Source organism: Bufo bufo, chromosome 8 (assembly GCF_905171765.1).
Source record: "Bufo bufo chromosome 8, aBufBuf1.1, whole genome shotgun sequence".
In the NCBI taxonomy this organism is placed as follows: Eukaryota; Metazoa; Chordata; class Amphibia; order Anura; family Bufonidae; genus Bufo; species Bufo bufo.
Window position 1 is genome coordinate 18,311,697 of NC_053396.1, and position 17,784 is coordinate 18,329,480.

Here is a 17,784-nt window from a genome sequence, read left to right on the forward strand (position 1 = left end):
CTCCATCACTGAGACCAGATCCTTGGATAATCTAAGTATCTGAAGTACCACACAACGGCTCACCGCCTTTGGACATCTGCCCGTCCATGTGACTTGGGGTCCAGTGATTGAATATGACAGCCTTTGTCACCACTTCCTATATTAAAGGGGGTGGTAGGTGAAAGCATAGCCGGCTTCTTCTAGAATTGGCGCCACCGCTGGCCGTAGGCTGTGTCTGGTATTGCAGCTCAGCTGCATTTACTAGAACGCCACGGACGGGCTGGAAGAAAGCAGCCGTGTTTTTTTTCGGATCCTGTCCAACCCCCTTTTATTCCTAATGTCAAAATGGCTGCCTCCAACTTTTGTAATCACACAAAAACACGCATCTTCTTTTGGCAAACGCTAACGAGCCACCCCAAACAGAAGCGTTCCTGTGAGAGAAATTCACAGATGAGTTTGCATGCTGCCAAGTGCAGTCGTTATGCAATGGGACTACCACAAAGGGTTAAAGAGCACTTGCCTCCCCCTCTAGGGGTTGTCCTCCAGCTTTCCAAGACCCCTCGACAGCCAGCTGGCTGTGCTATAGGGCATCTGTCAGCAGTTTTGTACCTATGACACGCGCTCCCCCTACTTTGACAGTGAAAACGTCATCACGTCTGATCCTGTCAAAGCGCAGAGGACGCAGCAGTTGCGAGAGAGCAGAGTCTCTAGGTGTAATGGCAACGCCCCCGTTGCTCCCAGAGGCTCATTTGCATATATTAAAACTTCATTTTTCTCAGCAATGCGGGCACATATGGACATGGGACCAACACAGATGCCTTCAGCTGCCAAGCGAACATGTAACAGGTCAGCCAGTGTCATAGGTGCAAAACTGATGACAGATGCCCTTTAAGCATCTATTTGGGAGAGCAGGACGTGGCCCAGTCTAACAAGCGGGAGTCTTGGAAAGCTGGTCGACGACCCCAATAGATGCTGTAAAGGAGGACATACTGGTTGTCACCCAGCGCTGTGGAAATAATCTAACATAGCACGCGGTATGTTCCTGCTAACGGCAAGTCTTGGCCCGTCCTGCTGCCCACCGTGCCATAGCGTGAAAATCGTCATTTTATTTCATTTCAGTCTTGGCAAATTTTCTTGAGAGTTGGCAATGGCGGCCTCCGCTGCAGATGGGGCGAAGGCTGCTTTACTCCCAGCGTCCGTTACCCCTCCGGGCGTACTGACAGAGCAGCATGCTAACGGGATCTGAGTTTTTGGCACAGCAGAACAGTGGACAGGTCGGCGGAGGGAGTTATCTCATGGCGACGGAGTAGACGTGGTAGATTTCCTCGGGAAAGTTCTCCTGCCTCTCCTGGGCCAGCACAGCGAGGCCGGCTTGTCTGATGAGGCGACATACCAGGTCCAAGTCCCTGCAGACGCTGCTGTCCACGTCGTCCATGACAACCCCTTCCTGGGCCATGTTGTCTTTGATGACGATTATGCCGCTGGGTCTCAGGCCGGCTTTACATCTCTTGAGGAAATCCACTAAGTGGCTGTCGGTCAAGTGTCCTGCCGCAGGAGAGAGTGACACGTTGAAATAAGTGACCGGTTGCTAGGGATGTGCTGTTTGACAAGACCATTGAAGGTAGTCTGGTTACTAGGGAGTTTATTCCTAGCAACCAGACTGTCAAAAAAACAAACACCTCTGTTCAGTTCTGGTTAATTCCCCCTGGCAAAAAAAAAATTGGGTAAGTGAATGACCTCACCTATCACCCACTGGATCCAGATGACATCATAGCGATTGGGCTCAGGGACAAAGTCTTGTAAGCCACAGCAGTAGTATTCGCCGATCCTCTTCCCGTCCTCCCCCAGGTAAGTCTTCGCTTTGCTTAAAAACTCGTCTGTGACGTCCACCATGTCTACGGTTTTGAAGAGCGGCAGCAGGAGGCGTTTGGTGATCCGCCCGATACCAGCTCCGCAGTCCAAAGCGCACGTGGTGGCGGTGGCGGAGTTATGGGGGCCGTCCTGTAAAACAGAAGAAAGGGAATCTTGAGATTAGATTTGCCTTCAGGGGGGAGAATGCTCTGCCTAAGGCCTCTTTCACACAAACGTATTGGTTCCGTTCCATGCATTGGGGACCGCAATATCCGTGCGGCGCCCGGGATGGATCCAGACCCATTAAACTTGAATGGGTCCGTGATCCGTCCGTTCCGCAAAAAGATAGAACAAGTTCCCCCCCAACCGATCAGATATTGATGATCACACTAATCCCGGTGGAAGTTGCTATAAAAAGCACAGCCGGTGGAATTCTGGGTTTTCCCATAATAAACGGCCTATCGGTGACCGTTCCACAGACAGCATTGTAACACCAAATCGCCCTCCATTGCTGCAGGCCAGAGACTCCTGCAGGATGGCAGGGGGCAACGAGACGTCTCAGATGCCCAAATGTCAGCTGGATCATTATTTAACCTCCTTGGGTTGTGTGCATCACATAAACAATAGACAAAACTGAGGCCCTATTGTTAGGATGGGTCATAAATATTATATGGGTGGGGGTCAGAGGTTAACAAGAGCCGCAGCCACCCAGAAGTAACAGAGTGGATGGAGCGAGAAGCGGACAACTCCATCCGTTGGGCAGTGGCCACACCAGGTACTGCAGCTCAGCTCCCATTATGATCGGTTGCGATTTGACCTCTGACTCTCCAGACTATAGGGACAGAGTTCCTATTCGGCTTTTACCTGTACAGTGACGCTGACGACCCCCCCCCCCCCGATATGTGAGGAATTGCAGAAGAGCTCCATACAAGTGCATGGGGCTGTAAGTGTAGGGTGGGTGGTCAGGAGTGCTGCTGCGCAGGGAAAAACTGAAAGAGCCACAGCAGTTAAAGGGGTTGTCCATTAATCAACCAAATGTGTCTGATCTCTGCGGGTCCAACTTTTGGGACACCCACCGATCCCAAAACCAGGGTTCCTGTGTGCCTCGTTTGAAAGGAGTGGTGGTTGCGCATGCGCAATGCCTCTCCCTTCTATGGGACTGCGCATGAGGGGAGGCAAGACCCCCTGTTCTTGAGATGAGTGGCGGTCCCAAAGGTAGACATCGCCTTTAAATGGTGTGGAAAATAGCACTTGGAGCACTGAGGCTGGGAGTCTGAATACCACACAGAGGGACATTCGCCTGGTGATGACGCACTGACACCCCCTCGACTGTGTACAGCGCTGTAGTATATGTCACCGCTATATACCAAGACTGTGTACATGCATCACTAACAGGATCGCACATTCCTCTCCATCCCCCCACTCGCTGCTAACATGAGACCCCCGAGTCCTCTTGTCCGTCCTCTCCGCCAGCGCTCGTCACATCTCATCCGGATTTCCCGGCTCCGCACACAGCGGACTTGACGCCTCTAATTATAGCACGGGCTGACGGGATTCATCAGGATCTCTAGGGATACTCACTCGCAGGAATCTCTGCAGGAACTTTTTGGAGCCATTGATATCGATACTAGATATATGACCGTACCCTCCCAGCATCCCATCCACCGTGGGGGGGATGTTCTTCCAGTATTTCTTTGCTTTACAGTAAAACTGGGATTCGTCTTCTACCAGGCCGGTCGACATGATGGAAATAACTAAAAAGATGGCAAATAATCACAGTTATTGATCATTTCTAACACGAAAATATAATAATAAAAGACATGAAAAACAGACAGAGCAAATAAAATAGGAAAATAAACAAATATAACAAAAATAAAACAAACTTCAGTTAAAAAAAATTTTTTTAAACATTCTACAAAAACAAAATACCAAACGTAAAACAAAAAAATTTCTACAAAAGCAAAAACGTAAATAAAAAAAAGCGAAAAAAAAAAATACCAAACGTAAAACAAAATTTCTACAAAAGTAAAAAAAAAAGGCATAAAAACATAAAAAAAACAAAATGAAATAAAAGAAATTAATTCTAATAAAAAATAAATTAAAATGTAAAAAAGGAACAAAACACTGAAAAAACATACAAAATTATTAAAACGAAAATAAAATCAATGTGTAGAAAAGCAATTAAAATGTGATTATTTTTTATACAAAAATTAAAGATGATATAAATCTACATCCTATTTAATTTAACTGTGTGAAATCAACAATTTTCCGGCGCCCTCTCCGAAATCCTCAGCATATGGTTGTCCATCCCTCCCGCTGCCCTAGGTGACCCGCAGGCTCATATAGATAACTTTATCAGGACGTAGATTTCACTGCACAGAGACGACAGCTCGTTATGGACGGGGTCGGCTTTGCTGGGGAACAGCACCTCTATTTTTAAAATTTGCCAGTTTAACCCTTTTGCTTCGGGCAGGTGGCAAATCCCCGTCCTATAGAAAGTGGTCATCCCAAAAAAAAATCAACCCCCAAACACTGGAGTCTGGATCAACCATGACCGCATTGGGGGGGGAGGGGGGACTCTGCGGCCCCATCTGTTCCAAAGCCTAGTGGTCCTGAAAGCTCTCTAAAAATAGTGATCCCCTCGCAGCGCAGCACGCGCACATACCGACCGTGCTACAGGTCCAAGAATAACAGCGGACATTTGCCAAAAACATAAAGCACAGAAGGAAAGAATCTCTGGATACAAAAAAAGGCTCATCCTACAGAAAAAATGTAAAAAAAAAATATTGAGGAAATTGCTTAGATAACAATTCCACAAAATTGAAATGAAGGCTTCCTGGTGGCTCCAGGGTTATATTAGGGGCCCCTTCTGCCTCCGCCATTTACAGTGACAGTAGGGAGGAGAAGAAGAAGGAGATGTTTTTACTGCAAGGATTTGGCCGCTGGAGGTGACGGAGCGGAGGAATGTCTGGCCGCACATGGACCTTGTAGAGGTGCGCAGGACGTGTCGACCACATCGCTATGAGGGTCCAGGACGTTCCTCTGAGTCAAAACAGAGAAGGGCCAGGGACCTGCGCCAAAGTTTAGATCGCCATCTTGTGTCCCCGCAAGCGTCTCCCAGTATTCTGGCGCTCCAGAAGTGGAGGCCAAGGGTTTTCAGATTTCTGCCGTGGTTCTGCTTAAGGAGCCCATTCAATGGGGCCAGTCTGTGAGAATAAGGGGGTGTGGGACTGTACTGGTGCAGAAATAGTCGGGGGATGGGGGGTGACTGCACTGGTGCAGAAATAGTCAGGGGGGGGGAGGGTGACTGTACTGGTGCAGAAATAGTCAGGGGGGGGGGTGACTTTACTGGTGCAGAAATAGTCGGGGGATGGGGGTGGACTGTACTGGTGCAGAAATAGTCGGGGGATGGGGGTGGACTGTACTGGTGCAGAAATAGTCGGGGGATGGGGGTGGACTGTACTGGTGCAGAAATAGTCAAGGGGGGGTGACTGTACTGGTGCAGAAATAGTCGGGGGGTGGGGGGGTGGACTGTACTGGTGCAGAAATAGTCGGGGGGTGGACTGTACTGGTGCAGAAATAGTCAAGGGGGGGTGACTGTACTGGTGCAGAAATAGTCAGGGGGGGGGGTGACTTTACTGGTGCAGAAATAGTCGGGGGATGGGGGTGGACTGTACTGGTGCAGAAATAGTCAGGGGGGGTGACTGTACTGGTGCAGAAATAGTCGGGGGGGGTGGACTGTACTGGTGCAGAAATAGTCGGGGGGGTGGACTGTACTGGTGCAGAAATAGTCAAGGGGGGTGACTGTACTGGTGCAGAAATAGTCAGGGGGGGGGTGACTGTACTGGTGCAGAAATAGTCGGGGGGGGTGACTGTACTGGTGCAGAAATAGTCGGGGGATGGGGTGGACTGTACTGGTGCAGAAATAGTCGGGGGGGGGGGGGTGGACTGTACTGGTGCAGAAATAGTCGGGGGATGGGGTGGACTGTACTGGTGCAGAAATAGTCAGGGGGATGGACTGTACTGGTGCAGAAATAGTCAGGGGGGGGGGGTGACTGTACTGGTGCAGAAATAGTCGGGGGGGGGTGACTGTACTGGTGCAGAAATAGTCGGGGGATGGGGGTGGACTGTACTGGTGCAGAAATAGTCGGGGGGGGGGGGGGGTGGACTGTACTGGTGCAGAAATAGTCGGGGTGGACTGTACTGGTGCAGAAATAGTCGGGGGATGGACTGTACTGGTGCAGAAATAGTCGGCGGGGGGGGGTGACTGTACTGGTGCAGAAATAGTCAGGGGGGGTGGACTGTACTGGTGCAGAAATAGTCGGGGGATGGGGTGGACTGTACTGGTGCAGAAATAGTCAGGGGGGGGGTGGACTGTACTGGTGCAGAAATAGTCGGGGGGGGTGACTGTACTGGTGCAGAAATAGTCAGGGGGATGGGTGGACTGTACTGGTGCAGAAATAGTCGGGGGATGGGTGGACTGTACTGGTGCAGAAATAGTCGGGGGATGGGGGGGGTGGACTGTACTGGTGCAGAAATAGTCGGGGGATGGGGGTGGACTGTACTGGTGCAGAAATAGTCGGGGGATGGGGGTGGACTGTACTGGTGCAGAAATAGTCGGGGGATGGGGGGGGTGGACTGTACTGGTGCAGAAATAGCCGGGGGATGGGGGTGGACTGTACTGGTGCAGAAATAGTCGGGGGATGGGGGGGGGGGTGGACTGTACTGGTGCAGAAATAGCCGGGGGATGGGGGTGGACTGTACTGGTGCAGAAATAGCCGGGGTGGACTGTACTGGTGCAGAAATAGTCGGGGTGGACTGTACTGGTGCAGAAATAGTTGGGGGGATGTGACTGAGGGGGGCAGATATAATCAGGGGGCAGATACACCAGTACTGGGGCAGATATAATCCGAGGGCAGATATACCAGTATCGGGGCAGATATACCAGTATCGGGCCAGCTATAATCAGGGGGCAGATACAATCAGGGGGCAGATACACCAGTACTGGGGCAGATACAATCAGGGGGCAGATACAATCAGGGGGCAGATACACCAGTACTGGGGCAGATACAATCAGGGGGCAGATACAATCAGGGGGCAGATACACCAGTACTGGGGCAGATACAATCAGGGGGCAGATATAATCAGGGGGCAGATATACCAGTACTGGGGCAGATATACCAGTACTGGGGCAGATACAATCAGGGGGCAGATACAATCAGGGGGCAGATACACCAGTACTGGGGCAGATACAATCAGGGGGCAGATACACCAGTACTGGGGCAGATACAATCAGGGGGCAGATATACCAGTACTGGGGCAGATACAATCAGGGGGCAGATATAATCAGGGGGCATATACACCAGTACTGGGGCAGATACACCAGTACTGGGGCAGATATAATCAGGGGGCAGATACACCAGCACTAGGGCAGATACAATCAGGGGGCAGATACACCAGTACCGGGGCAGATACAATCAGGGGGCAGATACACCAGTACTGGGGCAGATATACCAGTACTGGGGCAGATACAATCAGGGGGCAGATACACCAGTACTGGGGCAGATACAATCAGAGGGCAGATACACCAGTACTGGGGCAGATGTAGACACATATCGGCGATAGATCGTTCTGACTGTGAGGACCTGGAAATGACGCTGCGCTGACTGTACAGACACACTTCCCTGTTCACATTACTCCTCCCCGGCTCCCCCGGCACACGAGCCCCGATACTCACGGACTCCCCCCGGGACACCTCGCCTCCAGCCGGCGCTCAGGACCAGAGGGCGCATGTGGAGAACAGGGTCGTGTCCAGAAGGAGTTGCTCCTGGCAGGCGTGACGTCACGGGAAGGGGCGGGGCCTGCCAGGATAAGGAAGCGGCGGCAGTGCACGTGCCTCCCCCTCAACAGAATGATCAGAAAGTCGCACGTGCCCCACAATGGCACCAATACAATACAGAAGCCACCCTGCAAAAAAAGCAAGGCTTGATCAAGTAGAATGGAGCTGCTGGTTTCAGGAGCTTTTCAATTCTATACAGTTTAAAGGGGTATTCCAACATGTCCAGGGCTCCTACGGGCTAACCAACCGGTGGCGACTGGCGAGCAAAGCGTCGCCAACCAATCAGTATTAGAGTATCCCTAAACTGACCGACCAATCATCTGCACGCTCTTGCTTGATTGACAGCTCTGCCATCCAATTGTATTAACACTGCCAACAAAATGGCGCATAAATCATGTACAGCTGATGTGTCACAGACCTGGGGGTCCTCGGTGGTGTCCTAATACGTTATAGTGGTATTACAGGGCAGTAGTCACCCAGTTATGGATGTTTAGGACCCCCATCGGCCCTAATCCAATGGTTGTGTCCAGTCGTTCTTGGTACCGGCCTGAGCAAAAGTGCGATAAGCGAGCTAAAGATGGCGGCAAGGAGCCACGAGGGAGCACCTAAATCCTCATCAAATTCTTAACCATGTGAATGTAGCCTTAAGATTGGCGTTGGGGGGGGGGGGGTAAGGGGGGGCAAGCGTGTTTATAAAGGGTGACACAGGGCAGGGCAGGATTAAGTGCATGATAGGCTCGGAGCTGTCTACCCAATTAGCCCCCCCCCCCCCTATTTTAGTTTTAGGTTTTTTTTCTGTATGAAGAGGCTGCGGTGCTTCATATGACAACGTTCACATGGCCTATGTGCAGCTCTGTCCCATCTGAGTGATTGGGTCTGAGCTGTAATACCGAGCGCAGTGCTCTCAAATGGACAGCGCTGTGCTTGGTAACGAGCAAAGAGGCTGCGGCGCTCACTTTAACATCGCGGTCTCCTCAAACAGCTGATTGTCGGGGGTGCCAGGAGTCGGACCCCCACCATCTCGTAACTCTCTGAGTACAGATGTCATAGATGTTACCTGCAGTCCTACGTAACACCCCACATAACACAGTGAACTATTGTGTTATGTGGGGTGTTACATAGGACTGCATGGAACATCTACTACATTATCTGTACACAGAAAGTTATCACTGTTATCTGGGCTGTTACATAGGACTGCAGGTGACAAATTCAAAATACATACGATTATGATAAAAAAAAGACTTGGAGGAGATGAGACACAGGTCACAGTAGTGAGCCCGCTCTGCATATAGGGGAATACAACATCACACCTCTTACATCCAGTGACATCTTCTGTCATGTAGATCTTCTCTTTCCTCTTCTCCTCCGTTTGACCCAGAACGCCATGACAAATTTTTTCACCCGCATCTCGTCTCTACGGAGTTTGTTACACAGACAAGTTAGATTTCTTATAATTGGGGTCATTTATCAAACTGGTGTAAAGTAGAACTGGCTTAGGTGCCCATAGCAACCAATCAGATTCCGCCTTTCATTTTCCAAAGGAGCTGTGAAAAATGAAAGGTGGAATCTGGTTGCTATGGGCAACTAACCCAGTTCTACTTTACACCAGTTTGATAAATTACCCCAAAGGTCCCTATAGTGTCTACAGCAATTATAATGTCCCCTACAGTGCCCCCAGTAATAATAACGCCTTATATTGTGCTCCAGGTAATAATGCCTGTATAGTGTCCCAAAAATAATGTCCCCTAATAGAAACGCCCCCACACTGCTCCCATATAGTAATTTCCCCCACACTGCCCCATGTAGTAATTTCCCCCACACTGCCCCCATACAGTAATTTCCCCCACACTGCCCCATATAGTAATTTCCCCACACTGCCCCCATATAGTAATTTCCCCACACTGCCCCATATAGTAATGTCTTCCACACTGCCTCCCATGTAGTAATTCCCCCCACAAAGTAATTTGCCCCCCCACACTGCCCCCATCAAGTAATAACCCCCCACACTGCCCCCCATTAGATAATTTGCCCTGACACTGCCTTCCATTAAGTAATTTGCCCCGACACTGCCATCCATTAAGTAATTTGCCCCCACACTGCCCTTCATTAAGTAACTTGCCCCCACACTGCTTGCCCCCACACTGCCCTTCATTAAGTAACTTGCCCCCACATGGCCCTTCATTAAGTATTTTCCCCCCCCACACTGCCCCCATCAAGTAATAACCCCCCACACTACCCCCATTAGATAATTTGCCCCAACACTGCCATCCATTAAGTAATTTGCCCCCCACAGTATTAATTTCTCCACACTGCTCCCACAGTATTATTTTATCCACACTGTCCTCAAAGTATTAATTCCCCCCATGGTAGTAATTTGCCCCCACAGTATTAATTGTCCCCCACACTGCTCCCACAGTATTCATTTCCCACACACTAGTAATTTGCCCCCACGTAGTAGTTTGCCCCACCACTGTCTCTTCAGTAATGTCCCCCAAAGTTGGCACACAAAAAAGAAAAAAAAAGAAAAGCTAATACTTACCTGTGTTCCAGTCTGCGCTCACTCGTAGATGGAGCAGGTGCGCTGCGCACACACGTCAGTGTGCTGTGTCCGGGCACAGACGCGGCGCGATTACGTCATCACACCCGCCTGCGCTGGGATTTTACTACCGCGGTGATCGGCGGTGGGGCAGGGAACTATGCGGTCCCGTGCCCCGCCGTAGTTTGTGGGCGTTTGGGTCGGTGTTGGGCCCCCCAGCGATGCCGGGCCCGGGGCTACAGACCCAAACGCCCCAATTATAATCCGCCACTGATACAGGGTGAAGTGACTACCACCCATTGAGTTGTCGTAACGCAGGACGGCGGCGCTACTCATGCATGGCGTGCGTATTTGCACCCACAGGTTTATGGTAGGAATACTCCACCATGGAGGGGGCAGGCTGTTAACAGGACCCCGCCGGACGTGCCCAGGCAGTCAAAGTCTGGACCCCTGGCAGCGGAGGGGGCGCTGGGCACCACTGTTTCCTTTGTGATCACCTGCAGAAAGTGGGTAGAGCCGCCATGTCTGATTGTCTTGTGTGGGGACAGTACACAGACAAAACTCATTGATTCACTTGCTGTATTAAGGAATTGCCTACTGAGCAATTGCCTAATATCATGGTAGATAGAATCAGAATTGCTCACTGGTAAGAGAACTCGGCAAACTCTTGCTTCTGAGCCGCAAGCACTGACGGCAGAATCTGCCCAGCACAGGCACAGGAATTGTTATTTAGGCGATTGCCCTCTACTCTAGTATATGTGCACTGATCACCATCCCACAGTTTAGCCCCAGGTCCTATAGGCTCAGATGTGTCCTGCAGCTAATAGCATGGGTACCTTCCCCATACCAGGCCATTGTCCAAGAGCTGCAACCATGACAGCAGTGTAAAACAATCACACCCCGTTAACTGACTGAATCACACCACGGGCAGAGAGTGCACCTGAGCTGATGAGGTAAAGCTGGACGGTAACAAACAGGACACGGAACAGAGTAATAGGAGGACGCAGAAGAATGCAAACCCCCGCGATGATCTATTTGCTGCTTGCCGTCAGTTAAAGGGGACACCTTATCCCGGTACGTATGCAAGTGGCCGCCTTCTTTAATAGCATTGTCTGCAGGGCAAAGACCAAAATGTGGAATCAGCCCATATCATTGCTATATGACCGCTGGACCATGCATGTCTACACCACCAGGATGGCGCTCTCGAGCCCGCTGGCATGGTTTACATACTGTAGCCACAAACATCACAGATGGTATAGATGTGCATCAATGGCTGAACTGTTGAAAAGGGGCTGTCCCACCATTTAATATCCTATCTTATACATAGGGAGAAGGGACTAAATACAGTAGTCAGCTGTCAGAGGGGGGAAGGAGACTGATTCTGTCCAACAGCACCAAAATTGTTTCCTAATTCAGAGGCTTATCCAAATAAGGACAGCAGCATTTTGGTGGCACAACGGCATGTTAATACTACAGATACGTGAACCCTTCATTTTTATTCCATCTGTAGATCCTACATATCATTGGCTGCTAGCTATTGAGCTTAGTCTGGCATGTGCACTTGGGTGATCCCAAGAGTTTCAAGCTACGCCTGTACATTTTACTATTATTATTATTATTACATTTGTATTGTAAGACTGTTGAAAGGGGTTGCCCCACCATTTAATATCCTATCTATATACATAGGGAGAAGGGACTAGATAGTCAGCTGCCAGAGGGAGCAGGAGACTGATTCTGTCCAACAGCACCAAAATTGTTTGCTAATTCAAGGTCCAAAATCAACGTCATGAGCTGCCCTGCTTCAATGGTATGTACTGTGGAGTTATGTATGAATGTATTTGTGATGACTACCACCCCCGGTCCATAAAAACTACAGTTCAGTTGAGGACGCATTGTTGGCAGCTCATGGCAAAATACGCATAGCTGTGAGTGCGTCTACTCCACCAATTCATATTCTTGTAGATGCCCCATTTTAAAGTGACAGGTGCATTTTAATGGCCAGGAATCTTGTTCTGCATGGTTCTAAATTGGAGGATGCATGTAGCTCATTAAAATGTGGCACTAGGAGAACAGTGTTTAGGAAAGCCTCACAGGAGGCGGATGTACTAGTCAATAATTGTGCCTGTAGGTAGAAAGACAATACTATAAATAAGACTTTTCTCTTTCTCCCGAAGGTAAAGCGCTGTGGTACCATGCAGTCAGAAGATTGTGAACTAGGTTAGGAAGAAGCATCGAGAAAGAGATGTTGATGGATGTTCCTAGCAATACCAACAAACCATTAGATGGATTTTACAATGAGCTCCGTCGAAAATATCCAGACGCCTTTACCCATGCTACTGACCTTGGCAGAAGGAATAAATCACTACAGAAATTACCACGTCTGGAGAAGACACCATCTCCGATCCTTGGAATTCCACCAAACTCTCCAAATGTGGCCTCATGGTCACCAGATAGTTTCCTTTCCAAGGTGAAATATCAGAAAACAACACATAACGAGCAAAGGAAAGAGGTAGAAAAACCTCAACAAACTGACAATGCTGTTATAATCAAGAATCAAGCCATACCTATGCCAACCTGGACCCGGAAAGATTACCTTGAAGCTCAAAATGGTGCTTTATTCCAGCTTCCAACTCTGCGCACTCAAATTGAGCAAAACAAAGTTGAGCTAAAAAACAGGCTTAATCTACCCCAAAAGACGGCAACCAACCAAAGGTCAACACTCCAGCCAAGCAACAGTGTTCAAGCTAAGCCTTCCAGTGATTACACCACCACAAAGACCTCAAGAGATTATACCACCAATAAGTACACCAATGATTACACCAATGATTACACCACCACTCAGACCACCAGAGATTACACTACCACAAAGACCTCCGGAGACTCCAGCACCAATGAGTACACCAATGATTACACCACCACTCAGACCACCAGAGATTACACTACCACAAAGACCTCAAGAGATTATACCACCAATGAGTACACTAGTGATTACACCACCACTCAGGCCACCAGAGATTACACTACCACAAAGACCTCCAGAGACTCCAGCACCAATGAGTACACTAATGATTATGCCTCCAAAAAGAGCTCCAGAGATGACACAACTAATAGTACACCCAATGATTATACCGCCCCAAAGCCTCCCATAATTACACAACCACAAAGCCCATCAAGGATTATATCCCCACACAAACCACCAGAGATTACACCACAACAAACACCTTCCACAGATTATATTACCGAAAAATCCACCAGTGATTATACCACCAAACAGACTACCAATGATTATACCACCAAACAGACCACCAGAGATACAACACCACAAAGACCACCATGGATTATCCGACCACACAGACCGTCAGAAATTACAACACAAAGACCACCAAGGATTACCCAACACACAGGCCATCAAGATTACAACACCACAAATGATTACATTGTTAAAAGACCACCAATGATTATACCACCAAAATGTCCACCAAGGATTACACCATAACTGGAGACAGCTTTCCAGCTTCTGGAGTAAAATCAGATCCTTTAGGAACCATCATGAAAGAACTATTGCCCAACAAGCCTAGTCGAATAATGAAAGACATGCCTAAATCCGCCAATAGGTTGTCCAATAATGGTAACTGCTTATATCATTTTATCGATGTCCATTTGTATGATCTGATCTAACTGGTTAAGTTATGTCAGCTTTGTGATTTTTCAATCTTTTTACCTCTTGAATCACTAAATCACTAAAGTAAATGGTCAGGCATTGAGTTAAAGGATAGTCAAGGAGCCACTTAGGATCGCCTTATTACTTGGCAAAATAAGGGTAGAGAGGCAGTTTTCTTCCTTGTGTAGGAGAGCTATTTTGCATACTATTTCCAATACTAAGGAGAATTATATTGAAGCATGGACCTCACAAGTGTCACAGACCTCATGTTCTCCTCCTTTTTCCAGGTGGCTGTGTTTCAGACAGTGACTCTGGAGTCTCTGTGTGCTCGCCCATGAAAGTATTCAGGTAAATTTTAATATGAAATATTACAATATCTGTAGACGTATGTGCAAACTAGAGCTCAAGAAAAGGGTAGAAGATGGTCATCACTCATAATACCATATGAAGTGTGAGTTATCATATTGTAGAGTAGGTTGCAAAGAAGACCTTGTGAAAGTGGGTTGGTCCACAACATTGAATTTTCTTATTCTATTCATGAATGTTATAATTTCCACCTTGTTTGCCCTACAAATATGACAAGGTCTATTCTAGATCTCTGAATAAGCTTTGGATCCTAGGCATGCTTCTGCTAGACAGACAAGCCAACACATATATGGTCAATCACTGGCGGACCATCCACTAGTTAGCAAAACTGCTAGAAGCACACCTAGAGGTGGAAGATCATTGCTGGATTCATTATTCAATGCCGTAAACGTGAAGATCATTAAAAGCACTCACAAGGCTATATAGGTGGTTGCCTTCCACCACAGATATGGATTGGATCTGTCTGATCATTTCCAGTTATTGAGCTTTGAAGCTCATATTGTGAGGTCTGTATTGTATTGTGGCCAAATGCAACCAAGATTTAGATATACATCACAGCTTTGACCAATAGCAAAGTCTTGAAGCCGTTGAAGCCCAGAATAGGTCTTGAAGGCCACATCCAGCCAATAGGTCATAATTGTTTGTAGTTCTCAGAGGAAGAAGTCTTCCTTTCTTAAGAATTTACACCCAACCAGCAGACAAGTTTGTAAAATCTCTTCCAGATGGCATGGCGTTCCTTCATTGTTCTATAAAATGTGTCCCTTATTGTTCTCTCTCTGCTTAGCAATGCAATTTCCCCTGCGGAGGAATTTTCCACATATGGTGGACATGCTTTTTTATAGTAATATACTGGAGTGAAATGGAACATTGGAGAAATAAAATAGGCGCCGTTGGTTTTCCCTGACTCAAATACTAATGAAAGCAGATACTATCTGTGGCCAAAAACAATCATCCCTGGATCAACACGGTTGATTCATGCTGCCAGTGAGAAGACTTGTCACAATAAGGTCTCTGTTTCCATAACTGAACCATGCAGATGAAGGAGTCACATTTAGAACATCTCAACAATACTCTTGCATGCCGGGCCCTCATTGGCACACTGTACTGTTATATGAATTGGCCTGTTAAATGAATTGGGGTCCTCTGAGTGCACCGAAGGAGAAGATATCACCTATGTATGTGTTCTGTGGTACAAGTGGTAGACAGAGATATGTTCTACCAACACATATGTTCTACCAACATGTATGGCAGTGCCAACAGGACAGAGGTTATTCCAACTTTGGATTTGTTAGATAGATGGACATAGTTGATGATTGTTGGCTTGGTTGGTGCTTGTAGCCATTTTGCTGCCTTTGGCTAAAAGTGAAATGTGGAGAGGTCCACGTAATAGCAAAAGTCATGAGGCTGGCATCTCATAGAAGCATTGAGCAGAGAAGTGTATTGTAGAGTTTAGTTGTCTACCTGAAGGCTTTAATGGTGTGTATCCAGTCTTACGTGTCTTCACTTCTCTTACCTTTATCTAATCTTCTGCCTCGCACTTCAGGGGACCATTTAATGGGAGCCTGCCCAGCTGACACGTTCTCTTTGTAGAGCTTGTCTAGTTATGCAAGTTTCTACTTTGTGTTTCAAATTCCCACCATGTTAGAGATTTCTGTTTGCTGCCAATGACTACACAACAGCACAAATCTGTCCTCTATTCCAGACCAGAGTAGTAGCTATGGTTTCCTTTATCCAGGCCTTAGCCCGGTACCCTAGCCATGATAAAGCAGCTTGTTGCCCCCCCCCAACTCACTTATATGCCCCAGCTACGCAACATCTTTCCTACACTGATACATTGTAACAAACCTATTGTGTGGACACGACTAGATAAGTCTCATTCAATGACAGCAAGCAGATATCTTGAAAAAGTATACTACAAACCTTCCAGCATTCATTGATTAAAAGGCTAGTCCCACTTTCAGTTGAACCCCCCCCCCCCCCCTCTCCCCAGTAATCAGCTACTATTACAGAGGGTCTCTGAAGTCTAATGGGTGGCTATGTAATAAATGATGGTGCCATGTGTGCCAGAACGAGAACCACCCTGTCCAGCCTTGACCAATAGATGGTGGTCCAAATGTCCCTTTGACATATTATGTGTTAAAAGAGAAGTTTAATCACAGACATTGCTATCGGTGGTCGAACAGATGTAACCCACCTTAGAGTTTCCAGGTGGCCGAATGGTCACCCCTTATAATCACTTAAAAAATGTTGATCAAAGCCGCCAGGAGATGATGTGGCCTGGCTCTTTCTGCAGCAGTCTTAATATCTACTTAGACATCGCCTATAATATAGGGCCACATTTGTAGATTCTGCGAGTAGACTGTGGGTCTCTTCTTCCTAAGCCATGGCTGTATGTCACCTCCAGAGCTCCATCACAAGTCAAAGTCTTTACTTTCCCCCTTGTCTACATTTCATGCACATCCTGCAAATCTGCATAATACTTGAGAACCAGAGCAAGACGAATAATACGATGTGGAAGGAGGGTTGGCTCTAATGTACGGCCGTATTCAGGAAATGCTCGACGTGCATTAAAAATGTGCTGACTGGCGGGATGTCTCTACCGCTCACAAATGACACTAAATGTCTCGTTCGGTGCCATAATATTTGCGCCACGTTAATAAAAAAAAAATGTAATTTGGACGCCATCGATGCAATTATCTCATGATGAATGTCCACACTGAAGTGGAAATTGTAGGAGGACGTTTCATATGTGAGAGCGGTGATTATTCATGGCCTGAAAATATGGAAGAAACTACAGCCTATGAGCTTTGCATTAGAGAAAGTTGTAGCACGTTATAATATGGGGGGGGGGGGTGGCGGTTTAACAGCTTTTTGGGAGCCACCGTATTGGCTTGCTCCAGATTGGACTCCCTTCTTCTTCCACATGCTCTTTAGATGAGGTTAGATGGGCCAAAATAATCTGGTGGACCATGATCCTAACCAAATAATGGAGTCCCCATGGGGCAACCCCATCACTTGCTTCAGGGGTTATCACATTTTTGGATCTTCATTGACAGTATGGAAATAATGGCAAATAATAAAAACACCATGGAGGAGATTGATCATGAGGGGCATTTTTGAAGTCAGTTTTGCTTGAGTCTTCATTTCTGTAATTTTTGCCAAATTTATGAAATATTGCATATTGGTAGAAATTTATCAAAACTGGTGTTAAGCAAAACTGGCTTAGTTGTCCGTTGCAATCCAACTTTCATTTTTCAGAGCTCCTCTGAAAAATGGAAGGTGGAAAGGTGCTGTGGGCAACTAAGCCAGTTTTCCTTTACACCAATTTTGATAAATGTCCCCCAGTGTTTGATAAATTTGATGATACTTCAGTTTTTATGCCACATTCAGAGCTGCAAACAGGATCGGATTGACAGGCCAGGTGGTCAGGGCCTACTTTCAGCCTGAAATAGTGGAGTCTAGTGGTAGACCCGCCTTCAAGTGACATCACTGCTCCAGGTGCAGTGACATCGTTAGCATATCATTCTTCTCTTGTAACCCTACGAGTGCATA

The 17,784-nt window shown here is 47.6% G+C and overlaps 2 protein-coding genes across 2 annotated transcripts in view; one reads left to right on the forward strand and one right to left on the reverse strand.

Moving 5' to 3' along the window:
- Positions 1-1,065: 1,065 nt before the first annotated feature.
- NTMT1 (N-terminal Xaa-Pro-Lys N-methyltransferase 1) lies at positions 1,066-7,684 on the reverse strand. The gene is made up of 4 exons (XM_040405624.1): positions 7,568-7,684; positions 3,412-3,584; positions 1,722-1,980; positions 1,066-1,524 (listed from the first exon to the last, which is right to left on the reverse strand). Exons 1-4 carry the CDS (start codon positions 7,620-7,622, stop codon positions 1,268-1,270), a joined length of 744 nt encoding a protein of 247 aa, XP_040261558.1. The 5' UTR covers positions 7,623-7,684; the 3' UTR covers positions 1,066-1,267.
- Positions 7,685-13,058: 5,374 nt separating this feature from the next.
- The window catches only part of LOC120977263, a 46,850-nt gene continuing 42,124 nt past the window's right edge, over positions 13,059-17,784 (forward strand). The window contains exons 1-2 of the mRNA XM_040405112.1: positions 13,059-13,833; positions 14,154-14,214. Coding sequence (XP_040261046.1) covers positions 13,677-13,833; positions 14,154-14,214 — 218 coding nt within the window. The 5' untranslated portion in view covers positions 13,059-13,676. The remainder of the gene's footprint in view (positions 13,834-14,153; positions 14,215-17,784) is intronic.

What these genes read in the sequence shown, in the direction of transcription:
- NTMT1 (XM_040405624.1), bottom strand. Translation starts at nt 7,622, where the DNA reads ATGCGCCCTCTGGTCCTGAGCGCCGGCTGGAGGCGAGGTGTCCCGGGG. An exon ending in AGGTGTCCCGGGGGGAGTCC is followed by an intron (nt 3,585 to 7,567) that starts GTGAGTATCGGG and finishes CCATCTTTTTAG; the next exon opens with TTATTTCCATCATGTCGACC. An exon ending in TCCTGCAGAGATTCCTGCGA is followed by an intron (nt 1,981 to 3,411) that starts GTGAGTATCCCT and finishes TCTGTTTTACAG; the next exon opens with GACGGCCCCCATAACTCCGC.